This window comes from Ctenopharyngodon idella, chromosome 7 (genome assembly GCF_019924925.1).
Source record: "Ctenopharyngodon idella isolate HZGC_01 chromosome 7, HZGC01, whole genome shotgun sequence".
Lineage (NCBI taxonomy): Eukaryota > Metazoa > Chordata > Actinopteri > Cypriniformes > Xenocyprididae > Ctenopharyngodon > Ctenopharyngodon idella.
Window position 1 is genome coordinate 23291486 of NC_067226.1, and position 23175 is coordinate 23314660.

At 36.5% G+C, this 23175-nt stretch overlaps 1 protein-coding gene across 2 annotated transcripts; it reads right to left on the reverse strand.

The window, feature by feature from the left end:
- Positions 1 to 3271: 3271 nt before the first annotated feature.
- trmt44 (tRNA methyltransferase 44 homolog) lies at positions 3272 to 22986 on the reverse strand. 2 transcript variants are annotated; one of them, XM_051898674.1, is made up of 11 exons: positions 22504 to 22976; positions 22315 to 22429; positions 20851 to 21070; positions 18187 to 18255; positions 17830 to 17937; positions 17443 to 17514; positions 16272 to 16378; positions 14259 to 14442; positions 13499 to 13859; positions 7490 to 7606; positions 3272 to 3731 (listed from the first exon to the last, which is right to left on the reverse strand). In XM_051898674.1, the coding sequence occupies exons 1-11, from the start codon at positions 22838 to 22840 to the stop codon at positions 3511 to 3513; spliced, it is 1911 nt and encodes a 636-aa protein (XP_051754634.1). In that variant the 5' UTR covers positions 22841 to 22976; the 3' UTR covers positions 3272 to 3510. The 2 variants fall into 2 exon arrangements, 1 of the variants encoding a protein (XP_051754634.1); XR_007930794.1 differs by having other exon boundaries at positions 3600 to 3731; positions 7490 to 7602; positions 22504 to 22986.
- Positions 22987 to 23175: the final 189 nt, after the last annotated feature.

A 23175-nucleotide genomic window follows, 5' to 3' on the forward strand; every position in this document is an offset into this window, starting at 1 on the left:
TAAACCAGCAGTTGTATCCATAGCCCTAATGTTAGAAGATACATGAAAGAAAAATGAAAACATCATCATTTATTCACACTGAAAGTCATATAGGTTTGAAACAACATGCGAATGAGTAAATAACAAAAATTGAATTCTTGGGTAAACTATCCCTTTAACACATTTAACTGAATCAGTATCTGTGGTCACCTCTGGCTTGCTTAGTTGTGGACACTTAATATCAAACATTATTACTGATTTGACTGATTGACTATTGGATGAGAACTGAACTGAGCTGGATGATGACATCACTGTTTTTCTGCAGAAGAAAAAAACTAATTTAATAATTGATGATATTTACAACAGAACTGAATCAACACTGAACTGACTTCAACTGAACAATGACACTATTTTCTTTTAGAGCTGCTATACAGCTGAAACGAACTGTTTGCATCATTTTCCTGTTATCACTATAAAGCTGCTTTAAAGCAATCTGTATTTTATAAAGCTCTATATAAATAAAGGTGAATTGACTTGACTCTTGTCATGATCTAAAACCATATGCACAAAGCATGTTAATTAACAAAATGCACAGTACAGCAAAAGGAGGGCAGTCTTCAAGATTTGACATAAATGGACCATACTAGAAATCGTGGTAAAATGCAGTGAAACAAACTAATTATTTGTGTGGATAGTTCTGTAACATGGATATAAACAATCCACCTTTCTCAATATGATGTTTAATTTGTCCAGCTTACTCTCATGTGTAAAAACACCATGAACACAATTAAAGAACTCTTTCCTTTTTTTAACAACTTATCAGACTTAAAATATACTTACTGAAAGGGCTTTATTTTGAAATTTACACTATATTTTATAAGTTTAAAGTCGATAAGATTTTTTTGTTAGTTTTTTTTTTTTTTTTTTGAAGGTTTCTGTAAATCTTATGTTCACCAAGGCTGCATTTGTTTTATTCGAGTGTGCAGAAAAACATGCTGTCCTTCAGCGGCTAGACAGTGAAGGACTATGGCCATTTTCCTTTTAGTTGAGACAGCATCAAAAACCATTGTTAACAGGTATGTTTCAAAGAACATTTTCCTTTGCTCCTCAAACCGTATGCTCACCAAGATGGGGGCATACATTGCATACATTCTATGCCCTCACCAAGATGGGGGCATAGAACATTCATTCTAGCATCAATGTCACCCCCAATTCAAATCCCTTAAAGGAACAGTCATTTATTTTATTTACTCAATGTAATGAACAAATCACCTTAACTAAAACTTTACCTTAAAAACTTTAAACTTGACCTTAACTAAAGATTATAAGTCTAATTAGGTATGTAACAATCGGGGGCCTTGAATAACGTTCAGTCTCTTGTAAACGACTACATCACTGTTAGCTGATGCTCTATGATGTGCACTAGCATGTGAGCATGAGCAATAAGTAGCTGGCTGCAGTTCACTTAATGGCCACCGGTGTCACTAATAACAAGAGTTTATGAATTCTATGCATAGCACCTTTAACAACGTTAACTCGTATACACATTCTCTGAACAATACATCTGACTTAATATGCAAAATCCTCAATATTTAAGGATATTACCATCTGATAAGGAAATACGTAAATCGGAAAATATGCACTCTCAAAATCAAAGGGAAGAAAGACATATAAAAGCCTTTGATTTACCATCACTGATGCTTTTAAACCTTTTCGTCAAAACTATTCCACTGCTCACATCACCAGTTTCACGGAAATAAAGAAAATGGCTCCCCCATCCAGCAACATTTCAATGCCACTGACATGAATTTTACTTAAACTTTGTTTCTCCTTTGTTTCTTTTTGTTTCTTTCTGAATACATTAGTCTACAATTTGGTCTACAATGAGCTATTTATTATGTATTCTGAAATCAAATATGACCAGTAAAACAACTGATTGGCCACTATTTCCAAGATATTCAGGTTTTTACATATATGCATAATGTGTAGATAGTACCTGTCACTTTAAAAATCAGCAAAAGGGTTATATAAATAAAATGTTTTTTGAAACAAAAGGCAAAAAAAAAACCTATTATGTACATAGTTTAGTCCTATGCACTGTCTATTCAGTGTTTGGTTAGTCTCTTGAATTCATTAAATGGAGCAAATCTGCAATCATTGATGGGCTCCATTTGAAGTTATCGGCACTGTTCACACAAGTATGAAGCATCTTCGCTCACTTTGGCTAAACAGAAATGTGTCCCTTTGCCAAATCAAACACTGACAAATAAGAGAGCATGACACTATGCAAAACTCAGTTCCTGCAGAATTTAGCTTCAACCCTAACTAAACACACCTGATGCAGCTCATTAAGTCCTTCAGGCTTATTTGAAAACTACAGGTATGTGTGTTGGAGCACAGTTGGAACTAAACTCTGCAGGGAGTTTTGCACCCCTGCTGTTTTATTTCTTGAGCTGATATCCACCTTATTTTTCAGGTAAGAGCAAGAGTGGCCATTTGTAAACTTAATGTGTCTGGCTTCTGGTGTCATTCGCTTCCAGTTATTTTTAGTTGTACAAAACAGCTTGTTATGCTGCTTGATATTGCAAACTGGTAATTCTTACCATATTATTTGAATGTATTGTCAAAATTATAATTGCTGGTTTGTAGCACAAACAGTTTTACAGTTTACTGCACTTTGATATACTTCTGGTTATTTCCCTATAGCCCTAATAAATCGGAAGTCTCGCACATTCACAAACACCTTACTTCCACGTTCTTATGATTGCAAATGTGGGTCGGAGATTAATATTTTGTAAATTGTAAAGTGGTAAATTGTGTTCTTTTGAGCAATTAATGACAGAATTTTCATTTTTGGCTGAACCCTTTAAAAGTCCATAGATATCGCTGTCAGTTTGTACTGCCATTAACACTTTCTCCGACGAGCGGATGCAATGAGACCTGTTTTCCTGTTTGAACAGGTGACGTTCAGCATGATGCCTTTTGAGTTTAGTAAATAGATGTCTGATTAATCTAATGTTTGTTCTGTTTGAATCAAATCAAACATATCAATGTGCATCTATGATGTACACCTAGTAGAGACCCTGACCTCGATTTACCCACACTGGTCTGAGAGGAACATCCTGTCCGCTGACATTTGAGAAGAGGGGCAGTGACCCACAGAGGTTCCAACCACCCACATGGCCCTCCAAATTATTCATGCTCCTAACATTTACACAGCACATGGCCTCTCTCAACAAAAGCCTTTTTAAGCTCCAGTGGGGGGATTTCCTGCAAAGGAAGTCGATGGATCTCATTACACATGTTTTGGATTTATTGGACAAAGTCTGGACAGGATTGGCAATGTTCATTCGACATGTTTCTTATACAACAGAAATAAACTGTTACTTTCAAAAAAAAAAAAAAAAAATTAAATGTTTAAGAAAAAGGGTGCACCTCAGATAGGTAAAAATATGAGTTTTTTTTCTTTTTTTAAAATGTCAGGTCAAATGCTATTAATAAAGCCAAAACAAGCTTCCATTCAGGTCCAAATCATCTTTGGGGTTTTGTGGAGGGTCTCAACTCAGTCTCACCATGAGCAAAAGCACAGTCCTCGCTGGGCAGAGGGCAGCCGTGGGGATGGTGTGTGTGGAACCAGCAGAGTCGGGTTTTCAAGGCACCTGAGGGAGGGGGTTTGTGCTTGGAGGTTACTCTAGAGCTCTGAGCTGGTGTATGCGTCCTCCAGTCCCGAATAAAGACCCTTCCACCCTTCACTGTGTAAAAAGAGACAAGAAAAAGAGACTTTTCGGGTGAAAGAAATAAATAAATGAAGAAGAAAGCCAAAATATTAAATGTCATGAATGAATATTTACTGAGTAATTCACTGTTTGGTACAGGGGAGTCAAAATGACAATTTTTACCTGAGATTTGGAGCCAAATTACAGGGAGTAAAAATGACATTAGAAAGATGGCAGCATCATTATTTTATTTTTTTACACGGAGATTGTTAGGTCTATTATTTAAATCTGTTTACGCTAGCACATTTTGTTGCATCATATGCCAACGGTGACAGTACAAAAACGGGAAAAAGCACCTCTTGTGTTTTTTGCCCCAAGATTGCATGCCTGTAACTCAAGAAGTATTAAAGATATTTTAATATCCTTTTAAATTCTGGTTCTTATCAAACTTTTCTTCTGGTATCTTCATTTTAAGGCCCTATGTGGTTCAGTCCCTGAGATATGGAGATCTTAATGCAGCTCCATGTTGAAACTAGAAAGGTATCTCTTTTTTTTTTTTTTTTTTTTTTAAACAATCAACACAGTTGCATAGAACAGAAGAGCCATAAATATTTGTTTTTATTTGTAAATATTTGTTTCATGTTTGAGAGCCATATTCTTTTTCCAAAGTTTGCAAGCCGGTAACTCAAAGTATTACAGATATCTTAATATCCTTCTAGATTCTAATTCTTAATAAACTTTATTTTGGAATCTTCATTTTTAAGGCCCTATATGGTTCAATCACATAGATATGTTGATGCCAATGTTACTCCATGTTCAAATTGTTGCTTTATAATGTTCCTGAAGAAAGGCCTTAAAAACCACTAGATCTGCTTACTTTTTGACTCTCTTAGAAGAGAACAAACACAACCATAGGTATTTATTTGATACTGTGGCTAAATTAATGAGAAATAAAGCTTCAACTTCAGATTTCCAACAGCACAGCAGGAATGACTTCATGAGTTTCTTTACTTGCACGATTGATACTATTAGAGAGAGAAAAAAAAAACATGCAACCGTCTACTACAATATTGCATCAGACATCGAGCTATAGACCCCCTGAGGAATAATTCAATTCATTCTTTGCTATAGGACAGGAAGAATTGTCTAAACTTGTTAAATCCTCAAAATCAACATGTATGTTAGACCCTATACCGACTAAGCTATTGAAAGAGATGCTTCCAGAAGTCATAGATCCTCTACTTAATATTATTAATTCATCAATGTCATTAAGATATATACCAAAATATTTAAGCTGGCTGTTATTATCTATGGAGCCCTGAAAGGGACATGGTTAGTCGTTTGCTAGAAGGAGCCTGTTACTTTGTAGCACAACAAATTTCACTTACCATGTAAAAAGAGTAAGGAGAGATGGTTGATAGAACAATGGTTAATGGTTTGCAGTTCATGAGCGTCACTGACAAATACCTAATCTTGTGAAATATGTAATAAGTACTGACGCTCCCTAGTATACACACAGCATGTGTGATTGCGAATCTCGAAAGTAAAAGCGCGCGTGCATTCAAAAGCGTTTTCAATACTCTGCATATTAACAGCAGCTTCCTGATGCTGGCAAATTATTTACATTATAATTACCCAACTATATAATTGCGAGAGAAAGCATATATATATATATAGAAAGAAATATATTTTTTCCTCCCATCTCATGTGTATTCTAGTGTTGTCACGGTACCAAAATTCCAGTAGTCGGTACCAATACCATTAAAATTTTACGGTTCTCGGTAACAATTTCGGTACCACAGGAAAATCTTTTGGAACTATTTTACAATTTTATTGAACTAAACATATAAACTAAACATAAAAACATTAAATATGATGGTAATCATACATATAAATATTTGGAGTGTGTGTGTGTATATATACATCAATGAATTAAATTATGAAATATAAAAAAATTAATAAATGCTCAAACATCCATTTTGTAATAGACGTGCGTTTATTTTAGCTATTCCTTCAGTGAAACAACGCATTACAGCCTGTAAAACTATGAAATAAATATCAGTAAATAATGGTAACCTAAATAATAAGAAAGTTAAATATTATTTTAAAAAAACATTCGTTTTTTTATTTCCACACAAAGATGCGTCATATAGCTGCTCTGCTCTTTGAGAGGGATGTGGGACACGAGCAGGAAAGAGACCATTTCTCTTTAATAATATCTTCCATGTTATCTCCTGATGTTACAAGCAACTGACACTTGTTGTAAAAGGTCTGAAGAGCGAGTTTTATTTTCAGACATTCAGGCTATATTTGATTTTGCACTGCCAGAGAAAGCAAAACTAAAAATGACCAGCGTGTGTGAAACGCGCTATACAAATAAACTTGACGCGACTTATAAAGTCTAATAACAAGCACAAACTGTTTTAAATAGAAATTGACGTGCAAGCAAAAAGGTTTCTGTCCTACAGTGTTTTTCTACTTTACCACAGTAAAGAATGCGAATATAATAGGCCTAAAAGCGAACGAAAGGAGGAAACATTTATAATCCCCTGCGTGAGTGAAGATTTGGGAAAAGAAACAGAGATTCCATGTTCAGTGGAATAACTAATGGAATATTGTTAAATTCTCTGCTAATCGGGTGACCAGATCACGATTCGCAAAACAGAATACAAAGCTTAAATTTATGGACTCATGTACCTCTCTCATTCGGCATGAACCAAAATGTTTCAATGGCTGCGATGTCACATTTAATTGCTAACCATTTCTTCTGCAGGATAAACAAAGCTTTGTGCTTCACTCGTGTCATATTCACGTAAATAATGCCACAGTCCTATCAGTGGGTACCGAATATACCCGGATACTCGGTACTCCTGGTACTACAGAAATGCTGGAATCGTCACATTTTCAAAATTTCAGTACCGACTTGGTACCGAAGTACCGGTACTTTTGACAACACTAGTGTATTCCCTTTAGGGGCTCCGCAGTACACATCATTTCCTTTCCGAATATGGTATTCGGCTTCGGGCACATCCCTAGACCAAACTCAAATCTTCCTTTTCTGTCAAAAATACCAGAAAAGGTGTCATATCAATCACAAGTTCAGTATGCAGTACCACAAGGCTCAGTGCTAGGACCGTTGTTTTTCACCCTGTACATGCTACCTTTGGTATCATGTGCAGGGTGAAGTTGGAAACTTCGTCTCCACACTGGCATGATGAATCCAATTTTCAAGCAAAAGGAACTGGATGAAATATTTTAATGCTACCAATCCATAATCTTATTTCTGACTTGTACATTCTGATTTGTGATGCAGCCTGAAACAATCATACCGTGTTCGTTTTTTTGGCCAGAGGAGAACTGGCCTCGCGACTGAGCATAGTTTCTTCCATTCTTCCATTCCATCCATTCTGTCACCTGATGGAGTTTTGGATCCTTGCCACTGTTGTCTCTGGCTTGCTTAGTTGTGGACACTTAATATTTAACAATATTATTGATTTGACTGACTGACACTATTGGATGAGAACTGAACTGTGCTGGTTGACGACATCACTTTTTATGCAGAACTGCTTTATTAAATTAACTAATTTAATATTTGATGATCTCTACAATGGAACTGAAGCAACACTGAACTGACTTCAGCTGAACAATGGCACTATTTTCTTTTAAATTTTCCGAAATGAACTGTTTGCATAATTGAATAATTCTTCCGTTATCACTTAAATGCTGCTTTGAAAAAATCTGTATTTTAAAAAATGAGTAATATAAATAAAGGTGACTTGAAAAGGGCTAAATACCTCTGAACACTTGGTGATTGTTTTTCAGTAGAGTCTGGAGACCACCACACTCTTTCTTTAGTGCTTGGAGAGTAGACTGGTCCAGGAGGTTGACTACTTCACTAATCATCAAACTGCCTTAGAAAAAAAAAAAGCAAAGAGATGGGGTGAGGGGGATTAGAAAAGAAGTTAAAGAACAACAGTGATATATACAAAAATTGTGATGATATAGAAACTTTTTCTTCCTACCTAAATCTAACAAGCAACCAATCTGCTGATTATATTAATTATTCATCTTTTCATTCCATTTATCTTTTTTATTACTCTGATTCCTTGGCTCAAGACGATTCGATTGCACCCTATGACGTCATTTTCCGTCATGAAAATTTTTCTGACCTTTTGAATTTTCTCCTATTTTTGCTTATAACTTCTGAACAGTTTGACTGAAAGTCACGAGACTGGTATAAATATGGAAATATGGAATAATATGGAATGTTTCTTGATACTCAAATGGAGTTAAAGATCTTTAAGAGTAAGGATAAACTTGTATGAGGTACATTTTTTTAAGAACTGATGATGGATATTTTCAGGTCCAGAATTAGTATCTTGCGATCCGTTTATAGCTCGCATAAGCTCTTCCATGGTAAAAAGTTTGTAGTATTGTTCCCTATTATCAGATGAGAAGTTTATACTAGGGATTCACGATATATCGGCCACCATATCTGTATCGGCTGATATATGTTAATTTTTAATTTTATCGTTATCAACCTGATAAGAAAATTAGGCCCGATATATTAAAGCCGGCAAATAATGGATTATTCCTTTCAGGTGAGACACTTCAGATGCACACTGTTCGCCATGATGGTTTTGAATTGATTGAAATATGATTAAAATCACTTTGAAAAGAAAAATACAGTTAAGTGCAACATGTGCAGCTCAAATCTGTCATATAGGCTACATAAAATTATAATGAGAACACTACTGTAAAAGAATGTTGTGTATTCTTTGTGCACCCATGTTTAGCGTGTTGTTACAGGATAAGGGCATCCATAACAGAGTTACACCATGACTAGTACAGTCAAGCAGGCTTGTGCATTCGCAGCCTTTTGTGCAACTGAAAGTTGTAATATTGTGTTTATTTTGAGTATATATAGCTGATTTATCTCATATAGGATGCATTTGGTTAAGTTAATTAACGCGATAGTAAAGCGCTCCAGTTTACCAGTGATGATCTTTAGCTTCAGCTCAAACAGCAATGCACAACAATGATTGAGACTGTAACTTTATGAGAACACTATTGTAATAAACCTTTGTGAATTTTTTGGGTTGGGTTGCCATGTTTAAGTTATAATATGTTTATGTTGCATAAATATCTGATTAATCTCATACTCTTTTTTTTTTTTTTTTTTTTTTATTGCCTTTTTCGCAGTTATTGTTGAACCATGGCAATCATTTGGTTTTTGTATATGTTAAAGTTTTTGGAATAGAATCATTTGTAAAGGAAATCAGAATACAGATATAATAGGATCTGGATTATCCTCAGGAATTACACTGAACCATTTATAACAGAGACTGAAATTGGTACCAGTTGGCTTATTTAAATTGCCATTTCTGTGCATTTCTTCTCTTTGTTTGAGTGTCAGAATTAATGTGACGTAGTTACTTCCACAGAGGTCATTCCACACTTTCCATGAGAGAAAGTAGTAGAAGTTCAGGTTGACAGACTGTAAGGTCAATTGCTGAATAGATTTCATGCCCCGGGTGTAAATAGTTTTGTGATCCATCGCTTAGAAGGCACTGGTCATTATTGTTGATGAAATCCTCTATGTTCTTGCCTTTAGTATTGCTCTAATTAAACCATAAGCTATTGTGGCTGTTAAAATCCATAATAAGTATGAAGAGGGAAGCTGCTCTACTGGTTTTCTAAGTCTTGATATTTTATATTCATATCTGAAGTAAGAGACATGAAGCAAACTGTGATAGTTCTTTGCATGGTCTAATGTACTGCTGTTACTTGTAAATTGCAATTCAACACGTTGCTGTGTATGACATCATTTCTTATTAAAACAGCTGTTCCACCAGTAGGCTTGTTTGGACCAATGCCCCGGTAGACAGGGATAGTATCAGATGGCAATTGGGTCTCTTGTAAACAAAAGGCAAGTGGTTTGAAGACAACAGCTAATCATTGCAGTTCTGCAAAGTTCTCTCTGAATCCAAAGCAATTCCATTAAAAGATAGTACATTCCATTTTTTAAGATGGAAAAATGGGAACATTTCCAGATTTTTTTATACTGGGAGTCTGCCTTCTGTTATATCCATTATCCATCTCAATTGCCCATATGGAAACACAGTCCAGTTATTCTCAAAAACAACATTAGAACTCAAATTGACCCTCCTGACACCAATATGTGACTTTATTAAAATAACTTCTGAAGTTGCTGGGTTCAAGGAATTGCCTTCGTTTGTAAACTTTTCCACTGCCCTTTGTGAGAGTGGTAGTCAATTTTTGTTTTACCCTTTTAAGGGTTGTGACTCAGCTTAGTCAGCTGATACCCTGCAGAGGAAATTGTAGTGCAGGCCTGTGTTTTTTAGTAAGCAAGATAAATGGTAAAAAAAAATAAATAAATAAATAAAAATATTATCTCTTAATCTATGGTCTAACAAGCCATAACAGGCCAAACAGCCACTACTAGCAATCAATGTTCTAAAAGTAAAAAATACACAATCATATAGATTATTTTTGCAGGAAAATTCCCAAAGCAATCTACACTTAAACATGGCATACTGCATTTCCTGAGAAATCAGAACTAAGCCTGGTACTGAAGGATTGAACCTATGATCTCCTTAATTGAACACCTTATTTGTCTTTTTTATCTTACACCACCAAAGTAGCCTCTGCTGCAAATGCCGAAGGCCAAATTTGCACTTCAAAACAAATTCTTGTTACCCAAATAAGGCCTGTAGAATGTTTCTATAACAAATGAGCATCTTCCATGCACACTTATAAATAGCATCCGAAATCCCTCCTAGTACAGATGGAACACATTTTAAATGAGGCTGGCTTGAATTTTCAGACATAAACCTGTTACCATAGCAACCAGGAGCAGACACAAGGGCTGTGAGACATTCCCCCTCCCTCCCCTCTCATCTAACAGAGCATAATTCAAAAAGACAACTACATCCAGGATCTGCTCTGAGGGCAATTGTCTCTCTCTTTGTCTTTTTAGTGCTGTCTTTTTCTCCCAATGGTGAATTGAATATTACCGTATGTAATTTATTTGAACAGGCTATAACTGAATTGAGAGGTGGATTGCAAATGTGCACAAGACTACCTGAACTACAGACTTGGAGTCAAATTTACTAACCAAGTTTAATCAACACTGTGCAATAGCCAACCACAAAAAGTTGGCAGAAAAGAATTTCAGTTAAAAGAGATGTTTGTGCATTTTAAATAATTCATCAAATGATTGTGGAGAGTTTTATGACCAGGGATAGATCCAGATGCATGTGGTAGTATTTCAATATTTTAATAAGCCAATTCAAATGTCTGGATTGCAGTGGAGCTGTACAGCCCCAGTAAAGTATGCCAGATTGTGGTCGTATGCTGCTTTCACTTGTGTGACTGGTTATTGACTGGTCATAAAACATTCCCTCAATTCACTGATCTGGAAGATCAGCGCAAAATTTTGGGCTGTATTTGCACCATTACCTGATTTGCATAATTTTTTCACTGAAACCCAATGCAGATTACATGTTCAAATAAACAAATCACTAGGTGCAATTCAAACTTCAAACAAATTCAAACTTATCAGCCATGCTTATTTGATGATGTAAAACAAAGAACAATCTAGTTTATAAAATGTGGAACATATGGTGTGACTATATTGTAGGTTTTAATGGACTATTATATGAGCATCAATTATTAATTGCATTAATTTCCCATTCTAGTGCTTTCCAAAGGATTTTTATGAGACTATGGAGGTTTAGGAAATAAATACATTTAACTGCATTCATTTAACACAATTATTGATCTTTATATAAGTCCATGCTATACCTAAATTCTCACCTCAGTCTCTTCTTTCAGGATGAGACAGATGTTATGAAAGTTATGCAAGATGCTATGTTAAAGGGTTAGTTCACCCAAAAATGAAAATAATGTCATTTATTACTCACCCTCATGCTGTTCCACACCCGTAAGACCTTCGTTAATCTTCGGAATGCAAATTAAGGTATTTTTGTTGAAATCCGATGGCTCAGTGAGGCCTCCATAGCTAGCAATGACATTTCCGCTCTCAAGATCCATTAATGTACTAAAAACATATTTAAATCAGTTCATGTGAGTACAGTGGTTCGATATTAATATTATAAAGCGATGAGAATATTTTTGGTGTGCCAAAAAAACAAAATAACGACTTATATAGTGATGACCGATTTTAAAACACTGCTTCAGGAAGCTTCGGAGCGTTATGAATCTTTTGTGTCGAATCAGCGGTTAGGAGCACCAAAGTCACGTGATTTCAGCAGTTTGGCGTTTTGCACGTGATCCGAATCATGATTCGACACGCTGATTCATAACGCTCCGAAGCTTCATGAAGCAGTGTTTTGAAATCGGCCATCACTATATAAGTCGTTATTTTGGTTTTTTTGGAGCACCAAAAATATTCTTGTCGCTTTATAATATTAATATTGAACCACTGTACTCACATGAACTGATTTAAATATGTTTCTAGTACATTAATGGATCTTGAGAGAGGAAATATCATTGCTGGCTATGGAGGCCTCACTGAGCCATCGGATTTCAACAAAAATATCTTTGTTTATCTTCGGAACACAAATTAAGGTCTTACGGGTGTGGAACGGCATGAGGGTGAGTAATAAATGACATTATTTTCATTTTTGGGTGAACTAACCCTTTAAGTGCAGAAAGAACATGAAAAAAGAATGGCTGTCAGGAAAAGAAGAAAGTACATTGAGCCTTTTGGGCCATAGTGTACGGTAGTGAACTGTCGTTCTGTTTATAACTTATCTATTAATATCTTTGTTAAATTCTTACACCTTCTACGTTTTATTTGTGTTTAAATTAAAGGGTTTACATTTTTAACATGTAAGTTACAAAAAAAATCATGAAGAAGCTGATATGCTATGTGCACTACTTTCTTTGTACTTAAAGTCCACTTGAAACACAAGCTACAATAGTCTTTTCTTCTCTATTGTGACGCATATCTGAGTGAAACGGCTTCTTGAACAAGAAAAAACATGATTTTGTCCATCAGGAATTGATTAGATTGTTGGATCATTGTGGTGAGATTGTGGTGAGATTGGATTACTGCGATCTTATGTGAGTCACAGGTTGTCCCTCCCTTGCGCCGGTAAACATGTCATTGCTTGCAAGAGGAAATGTTATTTTGATTGAAGATTATAAGGGCACATGAATTAAAAAAAAAAACAAATTGAATGATGTTTAGGGATAAACCATTTAAAATAAAAATACTGCAATATTCCTAAAAAAAAAAAAAAAAATACAAGGAAAAAGAGCGTACAAGGAGACTTTCCCCTGTATGAAAGATAAGATACATTGTTAAAGCCAAACACCTACAGTAAAACCTGTCACCTCATCATCTGGGACAAATTTAGTTCACCAAGACACTAAGTTTGCCCAACATTACAGAGACGTTAAATGACTACTGGTTAAGCTAACCATCTCCACCTAATGAACGTGAGCTTGCAGGGGCAGGGTTTAAGTGGACTAAATAATTAGAGAAGTCCTGCATACGTCAACAGAGAACAGTCTGTTGTTTTTTTTACCAGAAGATCCAGTTATGATATTTTAACATTACATTAAGCTCAAAACATTTTTAAAAAAGAAACCCATGTACAGGCATTTAGAAAATAGATACGGCAAACACATTAGCAAATTACATGTACATGTAATTACAGTACATGATTTTTACTTCCTGAAGTTTCTCTCCAGGCTTTTAAGCCACCCATGTCTCATGACACTTCTCAGTGAAACATTAGACATATTCTTACCTCCTGTGTTCCAGGCTTCATTGCAACCGCTGCTCTCTAGGTTTCTCTCAGTCAGACTCAGCAATGCCTCTGCCACCCTCAGAACCACTGCATCCACAAAATCCCTTGGAAGAGCTGAACAGTTCCTAACAGCTTCTGTCTTTTCTCTCGGATGAAAGCCATTCACCCAGTCATTCGCAGGGGTTGAGATATCCTGTCCATTGTCATTGTGAGGTCCATCATGGCCACATTGACTGACGTTCTTACTGACCCCTGAGCTTGTGAATAAGGCCTCACGCCCCCTGATATAATCATATCGCCGCTCCTCGACCATAGCCTCTTCGGCCTCGCTGTATGTCCTACCTTTGCCTATTATGCATACCTGAAAAAGAGAATGACACAGCAGAATGAGGCTCTCTACAGAGCTTCTGAATTTTCCAGTTTTCACACTAATTCACAAGCTTAGAGCTGCCAGTGCCCTTAGAGCTTATACTGCCCTTTCTGTACATTCAGAGCTGTTCTGTTGTTTTTCTACACAAGATGGCAATTGAGTTTGCTAGTGAAAAGCATACTTTCACATCCTGGCTTCAGAATATTGCTTGAGCAGGGCTGAAGCATAAAAGTGAATGTTCTGCTTACTGCAGAGAGGGGGATGTTTGTATGAGATGATGCAAGGCTTTTTTTTGCTTCTGTTATGGCAATGTGAGAAGCTTCTAATGGGAGTGAATCTCAAACAATCCAGTCATAGAGCCCCAGCTGTACAGACACTGGACCAACCTACCCGTTTGGTGGAGGGTATCCTTAGACAGTCCTCCTCTGTGTGGAAGCCGCACACTGTGCTGACATCTGTGATGAAGTCAATGTACTCCTTATACTGAGACTTCTTACATTGTCTGCGCTGGTACTTCCCACAGAAGTCAAAGAAGCAGCAGGGAAGCACAAAGTAGCGGCATGAGTAAGATGATCTAGGCGAGAAACACAGAAGAGAGGACATGGCAACAATCGTTAAAGAGTGAAAAATATAGATCTACAAAAATATCTTCTGTTTCCTATGAATATAAACAGGAAAAGCAAATATTTTAATTGACCCGTGATTTGGGCACTTCTAGAGTAGCTGAATTTGACCTAGTTTCAAAGACTATATAGTTTTCAGGTGAAGTCATTCCTGTACATGAACAACTAATCACAGTCAGCAAACATGTTTAAAACAAAGTTTGTTTTAGTGATATTATAGGGCACTACAATACATCACATCATTGCTTTACATGTCATTCTACATTCTGAGTTGTGTTTGAACTACCAATAATATATGTGTACATTGCAAAAATTTGTAAAAGGCAATAATAAAAAAAAAAAAACATACAAGGAGACTTTGCTGTGTATGAAAGATGAGATGCATTGTCAAAGCCAAACACCTACAGTAAAACCCATCTCCTCATCATCTGGGACAAATTCAGTTCACCAAGATGTCAAGTTTGCCCAACACTACAGAGACAGTATATGACTACTAGTTAAGCTAACCATCTCCACCTAGTGTCTGAGCCAGGACCCAAAAAGACCAGAGCACTTTATTAACTAATATGGAGTCAAAGCTGGCATGGACTATAGTTAGAATATGACTGCCTCTGATCAGAGTGAACCCATGTGGTAAAAAAACAACAACAACAAAAAAAAAAAACTGGGCTTTCAGTATGAAGTAACAATTCATCTGTAAGTGATTAATGATGCACTAGAACCATTAGAGAGACTATAACAGCAAAAATGTTTGCTTTTGATCATTTTATATAATGTACACTACATCGTTCAATAGTCTGGGGTTGGTATGTTTTTATGCTTATGATGCTTATGATTATTATGCTTTTAGGCTTAGTTAAGTCATTTATTTGATCAAAAATAAAAACAGTAATTTTGTGAAACATTAGTTTGAAATAACTGTTTTCTATTTTAATAGATTTTAAAATGTAATTTATTCCTGTGATGGAAAACAGTATTTAATTGTAATATAAATACTTTTCTATTAATGTAAAAGTCTTTAATGTCACTTTTAATTAATTTAATGCATCCTTGCTGAATAAAATAATTTTCAAAAAAAATAAATAAATAAATAAATAAACTCAGTATTATATATATATATATATATCTCTCTGCTTTAGACAATGTGTTTCATGCTTGTTGAATAAAATGTGTTTCATGCTTGTTGAATAAAGTGTAAACATGCACCTCCAGAAAAGTCCTCAAGACACTAACAGTTTACAGGCAGTAGATAATTAAGATCACAGTTACAGTAACTTAAGACATTAAAGAGACCTTTCGACTAACTAAAAAACACCAGAAAGATGCCCAGAGTCCCTCCTCACCTGTGTGAACATGCCATAGGCCTGCTGCAGGGAGGCATGAGGATTGCTAATTTTTAAATACTTTAGATATTACAAATATTTACTTGTTAAGACGTTTGCTGAAAATAAAAGCATTTCCTTTTTTGCTGAGTTTATTTTACTGAATCCAAACCTTTGAAAGGTAGAGTATAAATAAAATCAAGAACTGAAATTATACTTTTTTTTTTTTTTTTTTTGCAAATTGTTTAGAACTCATTTTTGAACAACAAATTATATTAATCTACAATACATAATGGGTCATTCATTGCAAACCACAAAGAATTTTAAATGCTCATTTATTTTCTGACATTGATACCACAACCTGGGAAAATAAGCACAGAATGAATTATCTAATCACTTTAGATTCATTTACTGGAGAGCAGGTGTCTTCAACGCTAGTGCTAAATTTCATGACTTGCCTGGCTGCTATTACAGGGATCCATGGAGTAAGCTCATCTGAGTGGTTTCCAATCAGCCAGTCTGTATTGGGAAAGAGGAAGCCATTGCTGGGTGTGATGGCATTTTCCTGAAATAGATGAGAGCAGCCGCCAGATTTCATCATTGGCTGAAAGTGCAATAACACTGGGAGGCACTGGTGACAATATGAAAATGATGAGAAAAAAAATAAAAACAGCCAAAGGTCCCATTACCAAATTAAATTTTATTTAATCATGTAGCGACGGGATTAAGGTAATTTTGATAACTAAATGCACAAGTATAATTTAAAGTGATTGTTCTGTTGTGCAGTTCAAGAAGGTAATTATGAAGTGGCTAGAGATTCTGCAGGATAGTAGTTACATACAGGGCACATAAAGAATACTTGCTGGGATTTATTAGATGGCGTTGATTACAAATAATAATAACAATAATAATAAAACATACTGCAAAAAATCTACATGCAGAATGACAACAATCTGAGCTACCACAGGAGCCTTGCCCCCAAATTTTCTTCAGCAGACTGGCCACTCATGACATTCCAGATTGTAATGCATCTGTACAGATGGGCACATCATGTGTTTGAGTGATGATGAAATACTACAGGGTTTTCACCAGTGCACAAACATTCTCGCTAGACTTGTCACAGAAGCATCTCTGAACCTCTTTCAGGACATGACATTATAAATAATATAGCTCAGGAAATGTTTGAAGCCTTGTTCTAGGATGATGTTATAAAAAAATAAAAAAATAAAAACACAGAGCAATGACTGAATAGCATGGAGAGGAAAAACAAATTTGGAGATTTTCTTGAGAGATGGGACAGGTACCAATTTATAATCACAGATATTCGTCTTAATGTCCATTTTTCTAAAGAGGCAATATGCAATATTTTGATGTTGATTAATCAAAATAAGGATTTATGAAAATCAATTAATTATATTGTCAACTTATTAGAGCACATTAAAATTAGACATTTATAATATATACAACTGTATGAACTTTTCATATTGACCAATGATTAAAGCACTAAAAGGTAAGTTTGTAAATCAGGCAAAAATGCTATAAATGGCTACAAAAACTGGCCTTAAGCACCTTATTAAAATGAAAATGTGACTATCAATGACACTGTCCAATGTCTCAATCCTATCTTACCTCTAGATGAGTACCAGGCCCATACATGTCCCAGATCTTCCTTTTGCGAATGTCAGTTCCCTTTCCAGGATGCTGAAACCCAGGAGTGCATGACTAACTTAGGCCTCAGTCAGTTTAATCAAAATAGAACACAGAGTACATCACAGTACCTGCATATAATTCCCTTTAAGCCTTGAGAGGGAAGGAGTCAAATCTCAATATACATAATTAACAGCCAAAGAACATAGATGGGCGTATCATTGATTTTAATACTGGATGAATACTGTATGAATATTATCAAATTAAATGTGTTCCACTGGGGTAGATGCATGGGTGATTTACACAGGAATGACACATGGTACATGGTGTAGTAATTCAACACTGCAGCAGGTGTATTAGTTAACCTACCCCTTCGTTGTTTAAAATGTGAACCAGGAGGCCGTTTCCACAGCCGAGATCCACAAAGGACTGTTTGGTTGTTGTTCCGTTTTCAGCACGCTCTTCACCCCACAAGACCTGCACCGGTGACAGAGGGACACTGTTTTTCTCTGATCATTAGATGTTCATGACTCTATTTGTTTAACATGCACGATATACATTTTCAAAGCCTTCTATATAAAGTCTCTTATGCAAAAACTGTCAGTTATTAAATCTTAATATCTTAATCATATCGTCCTATGTAATCACTAAATACTGAGGTGAAATGTAATCACTCAATTATAAAAGAGATAATGTGCATAATAAACAATCAATAGTCCAACCTACCAACAGATATGTAGCAATGGCAACATCTTCAAACACAAACTTCTCTGGATCAGTAACTTCAGGCCAGACCTGAAAAATTAAAAGCTTTATTTTATTTGTCTAAATTGCAGACATGTAATACTTCTAAGCAAACACCCAACACATATATTAAGGATGGTATATGAGGCTAAAATCCTGGGACCAATGATGGCCATCACAAAAAAACAGCAGATAGTCCTCCACTACATGCACCACATATGCATGTTATACAAACTACTGTATTGATTTTCACTGTACATGTATGAAAGAGATGTTTTAACATGGCACGTTTACTAAATGTTTAGGCAGTTAAAAGATAAGTGTAACGGATTTGCAAAAAAACGTTTCCTGAATACTCCACATCTTTTATTGGTTGGACATAAAAAGATCATCTCATCCAACAAATATTCATGCTGCTTTAACAAACAGCATCATACAACGTTCACATTTCAAAAAAGTGTCTTATTTATAGATGAAGTTCTGAAAGGAGAAAGTACACTATATTGCCAGAAGTATTGGGACACCCCTCCAAATCACTGAATTCAGGTGTTCCAATCACTTCCATGGCCACAGGTGTATAAAATCAAGCACCTAGGCATGCAGACTGCTTCTACAAACATTTGTGAAAGAATGGGTCGCTCTCAGGAGCTCAGTGAATTCAAGCGTGGCACCGTGATAGGTTGCCACCTGTCCATTCATGAAATTTCCTCACTATTATATATTCCATGGTCAACTGTTAGTGGAATTAATTGGGAACAACAGCAACTCAGCCACGAAGTGGTAGGCCACGTATTTAAAAAAAAAAAAAAAAAAAAAAAAAAAATCACAGAGCGGGGTCAGCGCACACGGAGGCGCACAATGCGCAGAAAGTCGCCAACTTTCTGCAGAGTCAATAGCTACAGACCTCCAAACTTCGTGTGGCCTTCAGATTAGCTCAAGAACAGTGCATAGAGAGCTTCATGGAATGGGTTTCCATGGCCGAGCAGCTGCAACCAAGCCTTACATCACCAAGTGCAATGCAAAGCGTCGGATGCAGTGGTGTAAAGCACACCGCCACTGGACTCTAGAGCAGTGGAGACGTGTTCTCTGGAGTGATGAATAACGCTTCTCTGTCTGGCAATCCGATGGACGAGTCTGGGTTTGGCGGTTGCCAGGAGAACGGTACTTGCCTGACTGCATTGTGCCAAGTGTAAAGTTTGGTGGAGGGGGGATTATGGTGTGGGGTTGTTTTTCAGGGGTTGGGCTTGGCCCCTTAGTTCCAGTGAAAGGAACTCTTAATGCTTCAGCATACCAAGACATTCTGGACAATTTCATGCTCCCAACTTTGTGGGAACAGTTTGGAAATGGCCCCTTCCTGTTCCAACATAACTGCGCACCCGTGCACAAAGCAAGGTCCATAAAGACATGGATGAGCGAGTTTGGTGTGTAGAAACTTGACTGGCCTGCCTGTCCTGACCTCAACCTGATAGAACATCTTTGGGATGAATTAGAGCGGAGACTGCGAGCCAGGCCTTCTCGCCAACATCAGTGCCTGACCTCACAAATGCGCTTCTAGAAGAATGGTCAAAAATTCCCATAAACACACTCCTAAACCTTGTGGAAAGCCTTCCCAGAAGATTTGAGGCTGTTATAGCTGCAAAGGGTGGGCCAACTCCATATTAAACCCTACGGATTAAGAATGGGATGTCATTAAAGTTCATGTGCACGTAAAGGCAGGCGTCCCAAAACTTTTGGTAATATAGTGTATTTTAACATTATAAAATGATACATATTACAGAAAGGAATCATGCAGTGAAGACAAAAGATGACTGTTCCAGATGACTGATCTGACTTATTTAATAAACTAAGTAGTGGGAGCAGATGCATTATTTTGTGACTTTAATGGCTTGATTAACTTGATCTGTACTGTATGGCACTATTAACATAACATCCACCCCAAGAAAGTGAGGACCCTCTCAGGCAGAAGAGGAACGGGGTGGCCAGCAGGTAGTTGTCTCAGTCTTAGATGTCACGCCCTCGAACCACTAGCTGAATGTCTGATGCATAAGGCACACAAAATAGTAAACACTTCATGAGTTTTGAAGTCTTCATCTGATTGGTTAAATTCTACAGGATTTCCAGGAGACATGCGCGTGGCGTTCTTTAACAGTCAGCCTGGAAACAAAGCCGTTGAGATGCCAAAACATGACGTGGAACAAAACGCACTGTGATTGGGTGATTTACATGTGAGTCAGATGTCCTCTTGGGCGGTCCTTAGCCAACGAAAGCTGCGATGGAATCCAGACCTTCTGCCGTCAGTCTGAAAGTCTGGCTACGTGAGACTAAGTAGCATGTTATAGGGAGTTAAAGGATTTTTGAGCCTCGTACTTGTATGGGGTGGCAACAGAGAACATTGCCAACATCACCTATGCCAGGATGCACCACAGCTTAAATTACCTGGCTAGAAAATACTGACAATATCAGAATATTTTCTCACTTAAAATCTTTATTTTGTGTATAATTTTGAATTCATAGCAGGTCTATAAGTTGACTGTCTCACTGGGAAAATCCTGGTTCTCCCTACAGCCAATTCATCACTGATGCATGTGGAAAGACATAGTCAAGATTTAATTTAGGATTAAAAAATAAAAAAAATCCTGCCCTTACCTTTACTAACGCTTTGTACTTCTCTTTCAGCTGCTGGTAGAGAATACTGTATTTCTCCACAGGTATGAGGGACAGGGTGCTCTTAAACTCACTGGCCTTGCTCTCCAGAGCCCAGCGTGATAGTTTAGGTAGGAGTTCAGAATGGAGCCAGGAGAGTTTAGGGTAAGCTACTCCATCGCTGTACCACTGCTCAGGCCTCAAAACATGAAGACACAACTTCCTGGAAAAGAGTTAAGGAACACTTAATATGAATGCAATTAATGTCCAATAAAGGTTGATTTAAAGCTCTTGAAGACATGTTCCGATTTTTCGTGACCTAATCTAAAGTGAGAACTATTTACTCCTAATAAACATTAACAAATCCTTTACTACTGGTTTAAAATACTGTACATCAATTATATGGTTTATAATTTAAAGCATAAAAAAGATTAACTATTTTTTATGAGCTAATTAAACAATAATAATTTTGTTAATTACAGTACTTTATTATTGTATATTTATAAAGTGTTACCCAAAAAACAAAGTTAAAATTAATAAAATAAATGTAATGTTGGCTGCTTGTACTCTGATGAATAATTGCAACATCTTGCCTACTTGATGTTGTATGCTTATGTTTTTTAAGTGACTAAAATGTCACTGATGAGAAATTACTCCTAATGCCCTGTTGTCTGTAAAAGGTGTGCAAAAAAAAAAAAATGAACAAATGAACTTGGTATGCAAATGTTTCTCATGTGCAGGATTATCTCTCTGTCCATTTAAGTCTTACAAAAATGGTACAATTCCACCTCAATATCTGTGTCAGGAAATATTTTAATTATTTTCTCCACATGATAAATATGTCACCAGATACACTGACTTCCCTGCACTGGAGATAATCGTTTTTAAATTGTTCATTAGGGGACTGAAATTAGGACAAATGAAGAAGTTGTTAATCAGGCTTTCTACTTCTTGCATCACCTTAGAAAATGGGGCATGTATGCCACAGTATTGACAAGTTCCTTTGCTAAGCTATAAATTATTCACACTGTTTAAAACATTAGCAAGTAAAAGGTATCATATTAAAAATATCTGAATTTAGCAAAACAATTTACCATTTTTTCAATATTTCCAGCATTTACAGGCAAATTTTACAATTAGCATTATTACTTGAGCCATTGGCACAAGTTCTTCATTTAACGACCTACGAAATTATTTGACAGGCAGTTTTCTTTCTTGTATAACATACAAGTGGGACAAACCAAGTGCTTATCTCTTTAAAAACAAACACGGTTCTTGTGTTATCTCTCTGTCTTTTGTTGTTTAAATGTAACTTACTGAGTATCCAAAAACAAGTCAAAACTTCAATGAATAGTTTTCACATTTTGAGGTCTTTAATATTCCATTCAAAGACACAGCACTGAATGGTTAATCAGTGCGATGATAGTCAAAGTATTTTTTTCCATTTCAATCCAAGTATATACTCACCATTCATCTGGCTTTAACTGCAGCTGGATTTTATAAATATTACTGCTCTTGAGAGTAACCTGTCCCACACCATTCACTTCAAATGGGATAAATGTCACTGCATTTCCAACAATATCTTAAAAGAAAAAGAGAAAAATTTAAAACCAACAAGAAAGACAAAATATCAAAAGGTTTCGTGCTGTACCTCACCTTTAACAATAACCTCTTTGAACAGACAGTCTCCTGACTTGTTCACTTTGGGAATAATAGTTCTTACTCCAACACACCAGCGTCCTGCAGTTTCATGCTCCTCATCCACAACATCAGCGTGAAGAAACACAGGAATATCAGTCTCAATATTGGTCCCCAGAAGACAAGATAAAACTTGATTTAATTCCGCAGTGTCCACGTCCCTGTACTCTGTCACTGTCACACCACACAGTCTCTTGTTTACTACATGTGGTTTCTTGATCCAGACGTCAGCAGCGGACCACAGGCTCTCTGCGTTGCGCTTTTCTGTCATGTTTATTTCAGAAGGCTTCGACATGCTTTCGATCTCAATAACATATATAAAAACAGTCCAACATTACTAGAGTAACGTCCACTCTAACCACGAGTACAACATCGCTTATACCGGTTGGCTGACGTAATCGTCGTCTTCTTCTTCTTATTTCATGGTCGTTCACTGCTTAGAAGGATTACCGCCACCTACTGTGTAGCTTTCATCTTGCATGAGAGGCTGCTCACGGAGCCAATGGCTGGAGCCTGACGTCCAGCTCCCCCTCCGTGGACGTAATGGGTGGGGCTTGAAGGTCCAGCCACACCCTAACCTTACCCTATCCTACCCATAATCCTCATTAGGTTAAGATCCACCTTTTAGGT

Excerpts from the sequence above, each read along its gene's own strand:
- trmt44 (XM_051898674.1), bottom strand. The coding sequence starts at position 22,840 with ATGTCGAAGCCTTCTGAAATAAACATGACAGAAAAGCGCAACGCAGAG. Across the intron at positions 22,430-22,503 it reads CAAAGAGGTTATTGTTAAAG|ATATTGTTGGAAATGCAGTG; the intron begins GTGAGGTACAGC and ends TTTTCTTTTAAG. Across the intron at positions 3,732-7,489 it reads CAATCACCAAGTGTTCAGAG|TGAAGGGTGGAAGGGTCTTT; the intron begins GTATTTAGCCCT and ends CTTTTTACACAG.